The sequence below is a fragment of the Sycon ciliatum genome, chromosome 1 (genome assembly GCF_964019385.1).
Source record: "Sycon ciliatum chromosome 1, ocSycCili1.1, whole genome shotgun sequence".
In the NCBI taxonomy this organism is placed as follows: domain Eukaryota; kingdom Metazoa; phylum Porifera; class Calcarea; order Leucosolenida; family Sycettidae; genus Sycon; species Sycon ciliatum.
The window spans coordinates 63,639,500-63,653,375 of record NC_088643.1 but is presented as its reverse complement, the minus strand read 5'-3'; the positions used below and the strand labels follow the sequence as shown (position 1 = coordinate 63,653,375).

The 13,876-nt window shown below is 49.5% G+C and overlaps 1 protein-coding gene across 1 annotated transcript; it reads right to left on the bottom strand.

The window, feature by feature from the left end:
* Window positions 1–9,887: 9,887 nt before the first annotated feature.
* On the bottom strand, window positions 9,888–13,675 carry LOC135806249 (uncharacterized). Its single transcript, XM_065320413.1, has 4 exons — window positions 13,589–13,675; window positions 12,771–13,472; window positions 11,004–12,716; window positions 9,888–10,733 (listed from the first exon to the last, which is right to left on the bottom strand). Exons 1-4 carry the CDS (start codon window positions 13,673–13,675, stop codon window positions 9,888–9,890), a joined length of 3,348 nt encoding a protein of 1,115 aa, XP_065176485.1.
* Between the last annotated feature and the right edge of the window lie 201 nt (window positions 13,676–13,876).

The window sequence follows — 13,876 nt, the reverse complement described above, 5'->3', positions numbered from 1 at the left end:
GGAGAAGTACTCGTTTCGCTTGCGCCGATACGCGTTCCGAGCAGTGCTACGTGCTTGTTTAAACTCTGCATACAGTGTGCCGTTTGTCCTATCCTTCCGCCAACGACTGTGCAGCCGCCGTTTACGCTGTTCGAGCTGGTGCAGCTCTCTGTCAGACCAGGGAGGTATCGCCCTCCGGGAAGGCTTAGAGTTGTGCAGCGGGGCATGCTTGTCCAAAACGTACAGGAACTTAGTGTGCCACTCTTTCCACATGTGATTTACATCATTGTGATCCGAAAAATCATGTAGAGAAGCCTCAAGGATATCTTGCCGAAAAGAGTTAATGTCAACGCCACGTATATTCCTGGTCAGCCGCGACGTCGTGGATGACGCGGGTGGAACGTCATTGGCAAGCTGAATAAAGGCTTCCACAGCGCTGTGGTCACTAATATCAGTGGGCACAACCGTTGCTAGGGACACTAGCGCCGGGTTGGTCAATATGAGATCGATCATCGTGCCTTCAGGACACTGTGGAGTTTCACGGGTCGGCTGCATGACGATGTTCTGGAGGCCAAACGCAGCACAGAGGTCGGTGAGGTGTTTGTGCTGGGGTGCCGGATGGGCTGGGTCCATATTGACATTAAAGTCTCCAACTAGGGTCACGGAAGAAGACTGCACAGCTGCTCGTACAATATCTGCTTCCAAATCTGCCCAGTAAGACACTGGCTCCCCCGGTGGCCGGTACACGCAACCAACCAGGTGCCGACCTGGTTTTCCGTTTATTTCTACCCAGACTGTTTCTGTAGATTCAGAATGCAGATCTGGGCGGGATCGAACTGGGAGATCTTGACGGTAGTAGAAGCAGACTCCGCCACCCAAGCGTTGAGTGCGGTCTTTTCGAATCAGATTGTACCCGTCAATACTGAGCTCTCCGTCTGTGATTTCGGGATCTAGCCATGTCTCTGATAGACCCAAGATGTCGTACTGACGCGTGCGGATGAGGCTGGCAATCTCTGGCAGTTTGTATCTTAAGCTACATGCATTGAGTGTGGCTATTTTTATGCCAGACTGAGTCGGCGTAGATGCATGGGGTATAAAAGGTGGTGCATGAGGATTGAGAGGGAGAGTCATAGTAGGGGCTAGATGTTGATGCAGATAGATACAGACAAATGCGGAATAAAGTTAAGCCAATGAGACAAACAATGCAAGGCGCGCAACCTCTAACAACTTACAAGCTGTCCCTTCGCCTGCTCCCGAGCTTTCGCTGTGGCATACTCATCCGAAGCCTTGTGACGAGTTGACGAATGGCTTTGCTCTCCTCACTCTCAGTCACCTGGACTCCCTGCTTTGTAGCCGGAGTAATAACACGCGCTGGGAACGTGTGTTTCCCACGAGCCAGCTTGAAGCCTTGGTCATCGGGTGATGGGTGACCAGCTTTGCCTCTACTCATCGGGAACGCGGGTGTGGATGAAGATGTGGGGGCAGTCGCCTCGGTTCGAGCACTCGTGCAGGGAGTGTGAACTCCCAATGCATTGGCGTACGTCCACGGTTGTGGTGCATCAGGGACATGATCCTGTGCCTCCTTGTTCACACTGCCTTCTTGTTGCTGTTTTGCTGGTGTTGGTAGCGCTGCCACTTCTTGGTTTTCCTGCCCCTGCCCAAGTGGTTCTTGGGGTGGTGCAAGCTCGCTTGTTGACGTTGCAGCTCCCGGACTGGGCTTGGTGCCCTGCTGCGAGATCGCCCTGCAATCCCTCGCCACGTGGCCGGGGGTGCTACATTTCCAGCACGTGGGGGTCTGCCCTTTGTGCCAAACTCGCAGTTTGTACCGGCCTACGGTGATGGAGCTGGGGACAGCGATTGTGGGTACCATGGTGTAGTATACGATACCTGTACTGAAGGTGCAGCCCTCAACCGTCTTTTTCTCGTTTTTCGCGGGCCCCAAGAGTGTCCCAAAACGACTCAGTGAAGACGCAACGGCCGACAGCGCCATGTCCTCCGGAACTCCAAACACATGCACCGTTTCAGCAGTGCCATCCCCTGGCCATGCACTTGAAACATGTCTGGGGCTGTCCGTGGTGGTATGTACGATACTTCTTACTACCGGTTCCCATGCGTATTCTGCACGGTACGGGGTTTTTCAAAACCATACTCACTCGGCGGACCCCAGTGAGAATCTTTACGCCATCATGAGAAATGGATTCTCTTTGCACCTCACCAACTAAGCTGCCAAATTCCCCAAGGACAGAGCAGATGTGCCCGTCATGCAGAGTAGGCTCGCAGCCATAAACATACACTGGTACAGCGGCAACAGAGCCGTCTCCCGGTAGCACAATCACCGTGTTGCCGTCGAGGACCACGTCAGTTTCAACCAGCTCGTCACGCAGGGGAGCATTGCTGAGGGTGAGGACACAAGTGCCAGGTCTTCCAGGGAGGTCAATTTGCAGTACTTCTTTCAGGGAGTATCCAGCAAGGACTAGCGCTTTCGCGATAACAAGATGAGGCGTCTTCCGGTCGCAGGGGAAGTGTGCCACAGGCCTCTCCATCGGAGCTCGAAATTCTCAAACTGTCTCTCAACACAGAATTGAAAAAAAAACATGATCTTATTAGACCTGGCTCCCAAACACTTTGCTAAGTATAACTGGTTTGTGTCCACCAGATCAACACGTCATTCCTTCTCATTACCCCGTGCAAATACCTCTTGTTTCTGAAATCTGCTATCTTCTCTGCGTACACTCTCTGGTCTTCCCTGCCAACTAGCCTTAATAAAGCATGCACAGACATTAAAAAGGAGTCAAGCTTCAGCTTCTTCGTCCTAAATAATCTCACCATTTTCGTCATACCTCCCCTTGCAGTACTCTCTTTGTTTCTCTCCTTATTATTCAGTTCGCCGTGGTTGGCTACCACCCGACTTCTCATATATATTGGCAGTCTTCTCACGAGCCAGGAGATGTTGAATTAATAATAATAATATAGATGTGGAAGAGAAAAAGACATATGGATACGAGTTAAGAGTAACTCTCCATCACTGTAACATGATACTATATACAGTCAGAAAGTGCAATAACTAGGCACAAAACTGACAGAGTACTGAAACATTCGACGTCCTGACACCAGTTATTGCACTTTCTGACTGTATATAGTATCATGTTACAGTGATGGAGAGTTACTCTTAACTCGTATCCATATGTCTTTTTCTCTTCCACATTTATTTATGGCTCAACATCCGAGTTTCAAATTGCACACCTGATGAGCCGTCACGAACCATACGGCGAAACGTACGTCGTGTGAAACAACTTGTTTTGTAGTCAACTAGTCCATCACAATGTCATGCATGAGGAGTACTGTAGGAGTTTGGCTTTCGGCTTGTACAATTCGTTTTCGCAAAGCTTCCCTTTCTTTACTTATCTTTGATATTTATGACCCACCCAAGTTGGGTGGTGTGCTGCTTTGCTGCTTCGAATTGTAGTTAGACCGCTTTGTCAAATATCGTACTGGTCTCGTCATCGTCCAGTAACAATCGACATTCTTTGTTCCGTTGGGACTGTGGCTTTTGCTCGTTTTCGTTGCGCTTGCCTTCCCCTCTTTGGTCTTTTCCATAACCTTGAACCTTCCAAGTTGGAAGGCTGTCGGTTAGCGCTACGGAGATGTGTTAAAGCTAGGTGTCAGGACGTCGAATGTTTCAGTACTCTGTCAGTTTTGTGCCTAGTTATTGCACTTTCTGACTGTATATAGTATCATGTTACAGTGATGGAGAGTTACTCTTAACTCGTATCCATATGTCTTTTTCTCTTCCACATTTATTTATGGCTCAACATCCGAGTTTCAAATAATATAGATACGAGTTTTAAAACTAGGATATGCTTTTGTTTGTTCCCCAGGCAGGCACAGTGGGTTGGTCAAAGACCATGATTGAGATACGAGAGGTACCTGGTTCAAGTCCTGCCTGGGAGCGGTTTTTCCAGCCGTGTTGCTAACCACAGTCAACTGGGAACTTGTGGCCAGTCGCCCTTTCCCAAAGGTGCTCTTCTTCGCACTTAGTGCTTTTCGCGTCCCTCAAAATATGCTGAAAAAGTGCTCTTTTTTCAGTGAAAACAGGCAAAAAGAGCTCTTTTTCAGTGAAGCATAGCCATGATACATGTTCAGATATACGGTTGGCTATAAAACCCTGCAATCGCCACGCAAAGTGGTCATTGGCTACCCCAGCCATGTATTGCTTAGAATAAAATAAAAAATAAAAATTAACCCAAGCTGAGAATTGACTACGCACTTTTCCATTTATGGGTCCACGAAAGGCAAAAACAGGAAGTAAAGTTCAAAAAACCCACTTGTTACAGCATTGTGTACACCAGGTACAAGCTTCACCAACTTGCTGCCCCCCCCCCCCCCTAGGCCTTGGCGGATAATGCCGGCAGAAAAATTGGCAGAATTCGGTACTTTTTCTGGTAAGTTTCATGCATGTTTGGTATGTGGATAAAGAAATGGAGCAGAATTCGAGGAATTGCCCGCCATAAGGTTTGTATGGTTCTGCCAATTTCGGTGCAAAAAAGCAGAATCTGCCACCTTTTCGAGCATTATCCGCCAAGGCCTACCCCCTCCCCCCCCCCCCAAAAAAAAAGCGGCGTGCCAAGGCCCATCAATCGAGCACTCGGAAACTGTGATCGCATGGATGATCTGAGCAAACAGATTTTAGCACTTTTTCAGCTAAAAAAGTTCAAAAAGGGCGATATTCACCAAAAACGCAATAAAGGGCGAAAAACGGGCTTTTCCAAAAGGGCCAAAAAGGGCGAGCACCTTTGGCCCAAAGCCAAAGGTGCTCGCCTTTTTGGCCCTTTTTGGGAATGGGCTAGTGGCCAGGCACAAGGGGTACATGGATGCAGCTAATGGGGTCGTTCTCAGCACTTGTGCCAGTGGTTGTGAGGCTTACCCGATATCCACTCACCCCCACCGTTAGGCGCTGCATCTGCCGCTAGGGTTTAACGGGTCTTAGCGGCCGTCGTGAGTTCCCTTCGGGAACGGACACGATAATTTATTTTTATTCCCGTAGCTATGCAGAAGACGTTACTTCAGTATATTCTCCCTATATTCGACTATTGCGATACCGCTTGGTGTGGCCTTTCTGACACAACTCTGAGCCAATTAGAAGTCCACCATAGATTTATACTTAAAATTCTTTACAACAAGGATCGATGTTTTCCTTCGGATGCCCTTTATCGACTTGCACACACTTCTCCTCTCTCCGTTCGTCATAAGCACCATCTCTGTACACTGGTTCATAAGATATTTCTTCATAAAACCCCTTCACACATGATGAAGTACAACAATTATTGGTTTTCGACAAGCTCAACCCGTAACGCGCTCACCCTGCCTCTTGTTAAGTCAGCCCAGTATCTAAAGTCCCCTTTGTTTTCCGGCTACTCTCATTGGTTATCATTACCATACGGTCTGAAAACTTGTTCTTCTATTGGTCAGTTTAAAGATCTACTATCACAACTGAACTAGACGCAATAATTATCATCGAAGAACATTCTCGAATACCTGGGTGATGCACGAATTTTGATAGTGCTCACTTCCGTTAATCGTTTTTCTTTGTAATTTTCCATTCATTTTCTGCTTTAATTCATATTATTTTTGCTTTGTTTTCCTAGCTTACAATTGCCGTGGCTGGCTCAACGCCCTTGTCTCAGGGGATTCTGTCCCTGCACTAGCTATGCTTGTCACATGCTATGAGATTGTGTCTAATAATAATAATAATAAGTAACGTCTGGCGCTAGCCAGGGTCCACACAGCTTTAATTCCCGTAGCTATGCAGAAGACGTTACTTCAGTAACGTCTGGCGCTAGTTTAGGGTTTTACGTCGGGCCCTAGACGACGGCTACTTTGGCCAACCGGACAACGAAGAAGTTGTGACCAAAGAGAATGATTTTATTTCTTGCGCATGCGTATGTAGAATGACGTAATAGGGCTTGAAAGTGATGACGTCAAAACGGCCAGGGAGTAGTAAGTTGACATCAGATTTCTATTTTTGGATCCACTAAGGTTTGACTTTGCTATTGCCTAAGTATGTGGGTGCATAGCAACCCACTCATGTCGCATGCAGGTGTGACTTTTATTTCGCCACCAGTTGTAACCCCGCCCCCAGTAGCCAAATCAGTCAGTTTCACTGGCTACATCACCATGCTGTGGGTAAGACCGCTTGAAATGTGCTTGGATCCATACAAAAACTGGATCCAAGTGGATCCAGTTTTTGAATTTTTGAAATTGTTGCTATGCTGTGACGTAGCACTTTCAAGCCCTATACTCAGTGAGTCAGGTCGCTACAGTACTCCCCCGCCAGTGGTGAGGTCGGGAGGAGCGAAGCACGATAAACAAGAAACAAGAAAGAGAAGAGAAAGGAAAGCGCAGCATGTACAAGGCGGAAAGGCAAAAATATAATATGATACATATGTACAAGCGAGAGCGCTGCGTGTATGAAATTTGTTTGTGACGTGGCAACAAAGGCCGAAACAAAATCAAAAACAGTGCAGAAAGCGGAAATGAGAGAGATGCATGACAGAGGCGGGTTAACATGTCAGAGGTGTGTTAACGTGACAGAGGTGGAGAGCATGTCAGAGGCAGAAAGAAAGAAAAGAGGAAACGTACGCATGACAGGAGTGTTATCGTGTCAGAGGCGGAAAGAAAGAAAAGAAGAAATGTACGCGTGACAGAGGGGTGTTATCATGTCAGAGGCAGCTGCAGGTTGCAGGCTTGGCGGGATACCAGCAGGAGCGCTGCACTGATGCGAGGCATGCCGAGTGAGGCGGGGACAGATGGAGGAGAGCGCAGCTCCATGGGGTCCGGTGCCGGGCGTGTGCCTGCGTGCGTGCACAGTGAGTGAGCTGGTACGACGGGTGGAGGTGGCCAAGTTCCAGCTTGAGGCCAGGACGAATATGGACGAATACGGACGACTGGACAATGCCGTGGCAGGATAGCGGGGTATCCAGGTGGGCCGGGGAGGGTGGCAGGGGCCACAGCAGCTCCGAGGCGGATCCAGTGATGGTGAGGCTCAAGTTTTACGTCAACAGCCGGCGATTGACGGGATCCCGAGAGTTGAGGCGAGCAGGAAACTGCGGCGGGCCGAGCTCAGGGATGGCATGCTCAAAACTCCGAAGAGCGCAGCGTCAGGGGTCACCAATTTAGGGTTTTACGTCGGGCCCTAGACGACGGCTACTTTGGCCAACCGGACAACGAAGAAGTTGTGACCAAAGAGAATGATTTTATTTCTTGCGCATGCGTATGTAGAATGACGTAATACTCAGTGAGTCAGGTCGCTACACTAGCCAGGGTCCACACAGCTTTAAAGGGAAACTGAACGCCAAAAATAAGTATGGCTTATCCGAAGGAGAATTGGGCACTGATCAGGGCCGTAGCAGGCGGTCCGGCAGGTCCGGCAGCTGCCGGACCAATATTCAGCCAAAAAAAAAAAAAAAAAAAAAAAAAAAAAAAAAAAAAAGCAGGAGCTCACACATGTGAGCAGCTCAGGATGTCCACCCATGATGTGTGAAATACACAGAAGAAGTGAGGTATATACCGGTAAGTAGAGGTAGTGCATGGTAATAGCAAGAGTATAATAATTATAACCCTTGGTAATAGCCAATACCATGTCATGTACATACATGTAGAACTACGTGTCCTGTACTGTATGACCTCCTGCCATTCCTCCATTGCAATGTCCTTTCTCCTCCCCCAAATGTCCATTTTGGCTCTTTTATCACATGCATTTAGATACTGTTGCTATGCTTCAAAGGCCTCAAGAATTTCTGTTTGGACAGACATAACATGCTGATGCCCTTTTCCTGACTCACGCAGAACATCCTTCTTCCTTTTCTCGCCCTACGTCACTCGAAGGATAGCGTGTGTGTTTCTGAACATTCAAGTGATGTTAACGTGGATCCTGCGAATATTATTATTATAGTTACTCTGCATGGTCACAATTACATGTACATACACGTACAATCATGTACACTTTGGGCTCGGGGGGGGGGGGGGGGCGGGGGGGGGGGGGAGCTTCGAGGTCGGATCCTGCCGGACCAACCAAAATGGGGCTGCTACGGGCCTGCTGATTCCGATGAGCTATGTCTCGAGCCGATCAGAGAAGAGGAACCGTGTCAAATTTCATAAATAACACCTCCCATATTTGGAAATTGGCCTTGATGACGTGCGTACTGCTTAGCTGTCACCATGCTGTGCATGTTCAGCAGTGTAATTGAATGGAAGAAAACAATTACTTTGGTGTTTTGCAGCTCTGTTTCGTTCCCTGACGGTAACCAAATCTAGATGTAGGAATCTGTTGAGCAGGAGAGTGACACATGTCTTCCCGAAGGCTGTCCAGGCTGCAGTGGTGATGAAGAAGACACGATCATCACCCCGAGATCGATTGTAGCGAATTGGAAAACTCATGGTGAATTTGCTTCCACTCCAAGGCAATGTCGAGGTATGAAGGGTGCTTGTACTGCCTTCCAAAGTGAAGAGGAGATGAACATGGCTTTTCATAGCTGTTGTTCTATGCCAACTCACCTACTCTTGCTGGTACCGTAGTGGCATATTGCAAATTTCGTGGACGAACAACTCTAGTCACTAGTGGCTAGTGAGCAACACTAACAGGTGAGATTTTTCAATTCGATAAAAATTGTTTTTGTTTGAGAACTGACAGTGGCAGTCATTAGACTCAGTAGGTGTCTCTCTCCGCTGGATTTTGCCGGTTTTCCAGCCTGGGTGTTCTTCGGCGAGGTGTTCTTCGGCGCCCGATCTTACTGTAGTCTCTCTATCACCCCTCTTCACCCAACACAACACACCAGCGCAAACGGCAGCCTCTTGGTGGAAATGTATGAATCACGAAAAATGCAAGTAGGAAAAGGAGAGAGAACAAGAAAAGAACAACAAGAACACAAAATCACGAGCACTTCAGCCAGGAAAAGACACGTCTAAAACATGGCATCCAAAATAGCGGCAGAGCAACCGATAGAGGCCCGTCGTGGCTGAAGCTGCTATTGCAGCGACAGCCATCACGGCCACCATTGAATGCAGAAAATAGATCAGAAAACGAAGTCGAGCAACAGCAACTCGAACGAAGCAAAGAAAACAACAAGACCAGCTACGCGACTACGCGCAGCAAGCAAAGGCGTAGCGATGACATCATTAGTCACGCGTGAACACAGAATCTAGCATGCGCATGCAGCCTTGCAGGCGCTGGCGAAATAAATAATGAAGTCAAGACACAAAATAAATAACACAACGATCGACGAGCGATCGTTGCAGGAAAACAATTACAATTCAAATATATTTTTCGATTTTGACAGCATGTTACAAGGCGAGGACGCGTAGTGCTCCTGACTACAACCATAAACCGGTTGGCAGAGTCCCGGTCTTGCGACCATTTGAACCGTATTGGGAAAACCCAGGTTCGGACCCTCGTTACTCTACGGGTTGGTAGGATTTTTATAATTTTCTTTTTTTGTGTTGTAGAAGTCGTCGTGTTGCCGCCGTAGTAGGACTCTGCCAACCGGTTTATGGTTGTAGTCAGGAGCACTACGCGTCCTCGCCTTGTATTTAAACATGCTGTCAAAATCGAAAAACATGTTAAACTACCAAGCAAGGCTTCTGTATATACCAATTCAAATATACTACTTCAAGGAAAGATGAGAAGTGAAACGACTAGCACTAGAAGAAATAGAATAGAATATAGAACAAGGACAATGGAAGCGGACTACGGATGAAGCTACAATGAGGTAAGAGGCATGACACACTGATGACAGATGTCACCACAACAAATACATAATCGTAATGTTTGTCTAAGTACTCACACATTGTATCGTCACACTACACACATTGTCATATTGTCACACCTCCCCCTGGTGACATCACGTCAACAGTTAACTACGGTAACGAATAGGAGGAACGAGACCAGCACGGTTGCGAAGACGATGACCACCAACTTGAAGTGGTTGGGCTGGCACATCAGAATCAGAATCACTAGTACTTGAAGCACATGCATCATCATACTCAGGCACACTCACACTTGACGGCTTAATTAGATCAATATTGACAGTCTTCACCCAATGTCGACCATTAGTGTCTCGAACAATTACAACAGTTGATGGAGAAACAACACTATCAACTGTCCATCCGGACTCGTACGGCGCTGTTCGCTTCTGGCGGCGATCTCCCTGCCGCAACATCACCGTGGAACCAACACTGTAGGGGTTCACACACCCAACAGGCTGAACAAAATCAGCAGAGGACAACTCACTTTCCACGTAGTCTCGCACAACAGCCGCTTTACTACACAAGCTATCAACCCATGCACTGGGGGACATGTCACAACGCTCATCGTCCACAATCAAGCCATGAGGGACCCAGCCACACATAGCTTCACTTGGGGAAACACCGAGCGCAGAGTGGGGACGAATACGATAATAGTACAATGATACATTCAAAGCAGACACCCAATCGTCTGATTCGTGCACAATCTTGCGAATTAAAGTCAGCAAAGTCCGGTTAAAACGCTCTACACCACCTTGACTTTGCAGATGACGCACTGCGCCATGTCGCACCTCTACACCAAATGCATCATACAAAGACGTAACTACCTGATTGACAAATTCTGTTCCATTGTCACAACGTACAACTGCTGGGGCACCCCAGCGGGAACATACATCCACAAACGCAGCTGCTAGAGACGGACCATCATGGCGAACCAATGGGACAACCTCGACCCACTTAGTAAACATATCGGTACAGACAAGAACACAATGATACCGGTGGCTTCTATTCGGACCCAACTCAAGGGTATCGAGCTGTACTACATTCCACGGACCAGATGGAATAACCGGACGTGTTGGCTCAGCAACAGGCCCACGCTTCGAATTAGCAGCAGCACACACATCACACGACTGAATCAACGACTGACAAACAACAGCCATATTTGCAAAATAACAACTCGCACGCAACAGCTTCCATGTGGTCTCCCAACTGGAATGACCGCTCACAGCATGGGCACGACACACCACTCGCTGCTGCAATGACTGAGACACAACTGGTACAACACGCACATCATTCGGCGGTACCTTCACACTACGATACAAGTAACCATCATCAGATACAGACAACTGAGACTTCAATTTCTTAAATACCGGGTCGGAAATCTCACGACCATGACGCACAGACTCAATCACACTAACAACAACAGGATCAGACTTCTGCGCATCAAGAATGTCCTGCAACACAATAGCACTCACAATCTTCGGGGGTGCAGAGACGGCAGCAACTACATCTGGCTTGGCTGATTTCTTCCAGCAGCGGATGAACAAATCTGGGACACGCGTCAGCTTGTCAGCCTTGTTCTGCTGGGACGGTACCCACTCAATGGTGACGGACAGCTTCGCGGTCGCGACAATGTCGTCGATGATGTTTAGTCGTCGGCGAGCCAACACTTCGCTCAGACCGGACACCTTGACACGCCGCTCATTGTTCAGGCACGACTTCACCCAGCCGTACACGGTCTTGGAATCAGTGACAAGACGGATGTTGCTGGCATTCCATTCGACTGCCGTCGACAACCCACGGATCACTGCTTCCAATTCTGCAATGTTGATATGTTTCTTCTCGTCGGCATCGCGAAGCCAAGACTTGTCCTCCATGACTTCACCACCAACTTCGGCAACAATGCCATATGCGACATCAGACGCATCGCACCACACGGTGAGCTGCTGCTCGTTCACTGACGCATTCCACACGCCTGTGGCCGGATCCTCATCTTGGACGCGACTTGCTAGTTCGGCACAACAGGTTACCACATCATTGGGGACGTTATCATCCCAACCACCACCGTCACGACATGCTAGGCGCTTCAGAAAGCTGCAGGCAGGTCGTAGCCACGAGCACACGGGATAGTGCGATACCAGTCGGCCGCACCACGAGAATACACCACGCTTGGTCAGCTTGCCACACTCGAGACTCACTCCGTCTCGACGCTTCCAACGGGTTTGACCATCTTGGCCCGTAAACAGCTGAAGTCCAAGTACTCGGGCGGAATTGGCGGGCTCAGCTGGCTTCGTGCGCAGGCCATAGCGCTCGAGGGTATCCGCAACAGCCTTTGTCTGCGGTTTCGGGACGTACAGATCGTCAACGTAATTGTCAACACCATCATGATCTCGTGTGCACCACTTGACTATCACGTCCATGAACTTCGGTGCAACGCTTAACCCGAAAGCCATGCGGGTCATCACGTACAGCTTTCCCCTCCATTTCACGCACTGATACCGTAGCAACTCAGGTGACATACGGACTTGCAGATAGGCCTTTCGAATATCCAACATCCCATACTCATTGGCATAGTGCGTACGCCACTCACGCAACTTCTCGCCACACACAGAGGCATCCATACCGGGCTGAGACACGAGGGCACGGTTCAGCGCACGGTAGTCGAGGCAAGGCCTAACAGGTGTAGTAGGCTTGTGCTCCTGGCTGACCGCAAGCCATGGCAGAATGGCAGCAGGAGCTCCGTGTACCTCTTCATCATGCTCGATGAGCCATCCGTTACCGATCCAGGAGTCCACTTCATGCTGGAACAGCTTCTCCTGATCATCGCTAAGTTTCCGGGGGTACTCCCCAATGCCGCTGCCGATGCGTCCGGTAGGTGGCTTGTCGTCCTTCCACCTCCATGCTGCCTGCCAACACTGCTCAGCTGCTAGCCACTTTATCTGACCATCCTCGACAGATAGCGTCACGTCCTCACCGTCTTACACCACGCTAACATGCCGAGACGGGTGCTGATCCGGCGACTGCAGAGCATCACTAACGACAGACGACACAGGCTCAGGGTCACTGGCGGTTGACGAACCAAACAACACGGACCGCAGATCACCTGACTCAGAGTACTGCAACCTGACGCCACCGATGGCACGGACAAGGTCAGATCCCAGCAACAGGTCAGCATTTATAACCGACAGCTCAGGAACTACAAACGCAACAACACGGGTAGGCGGCAAATTTACGGGTCCATCCAGGCGACGAATCGTTAATGAAATTGATCCCGAAATCAGCAGGGCTTCGCCATCCAGGGCGAGGAGCTTCTCCTGCTTTACCGCCGACACTTGGCTGCACATCTTAGCCGCACGTATAAAGCCAGACGACACTAGCGTGCGAGCCGACCCGGTGTCCAGCATGGCCTCTCCACGGCACCAGTCATCCGGCTTGGCCGACTCCACGTCCACATAGATCCTCGGCAAGGGGGCAGCTTCAGTGGACACCGCACACAGGCACTTGTCACTGCTACTATGCGACGTACCAGCAGCCGCCACACGTTCTGCTGCCTTGGCTTCTCGCCACTTCCTTCTCTCAGGGCACGCTGGCTTTGCATGACCAGGCTGATCACAAAAGTGGCACACTACTGGTCCACTGAAACGGGGCTTCTGCTTCTTCTTGAACTCTGGGCAGTTACGCTGGACATGCCCAGGCTGATTACAGTTATAGCAGACAACAGTACTGCGAGGTCGGTGTACACCTCCACTGTAACTACTGGTACTGGCACTAACAGAAACGCTCTGGCTGAACCTGCTCGTGAGTCGTGTACCGAGCATCGGCCGGTCTCACTGGCTCTGAGCGCACGCACACGCTCTAGACACGCAGGTATCGTCAGCTCTTGGCCAGCCAGCGACATTCTCAGCTGGCGGCCAAATTCGGGCTGTAGGCCAGCGAGTGCTCGATCACGATCGGATCCTTGCTGGCGGTACCACCCATGGTTAACGCGGTTTGTGCCCCGACAGCGCTGCATAACGCCGCAAATCGGCCACATACGCGTCGACACTTTCATCCACACGCAAACAACGGCGCTTGAACAAATCATACGCTCTGGACGGCG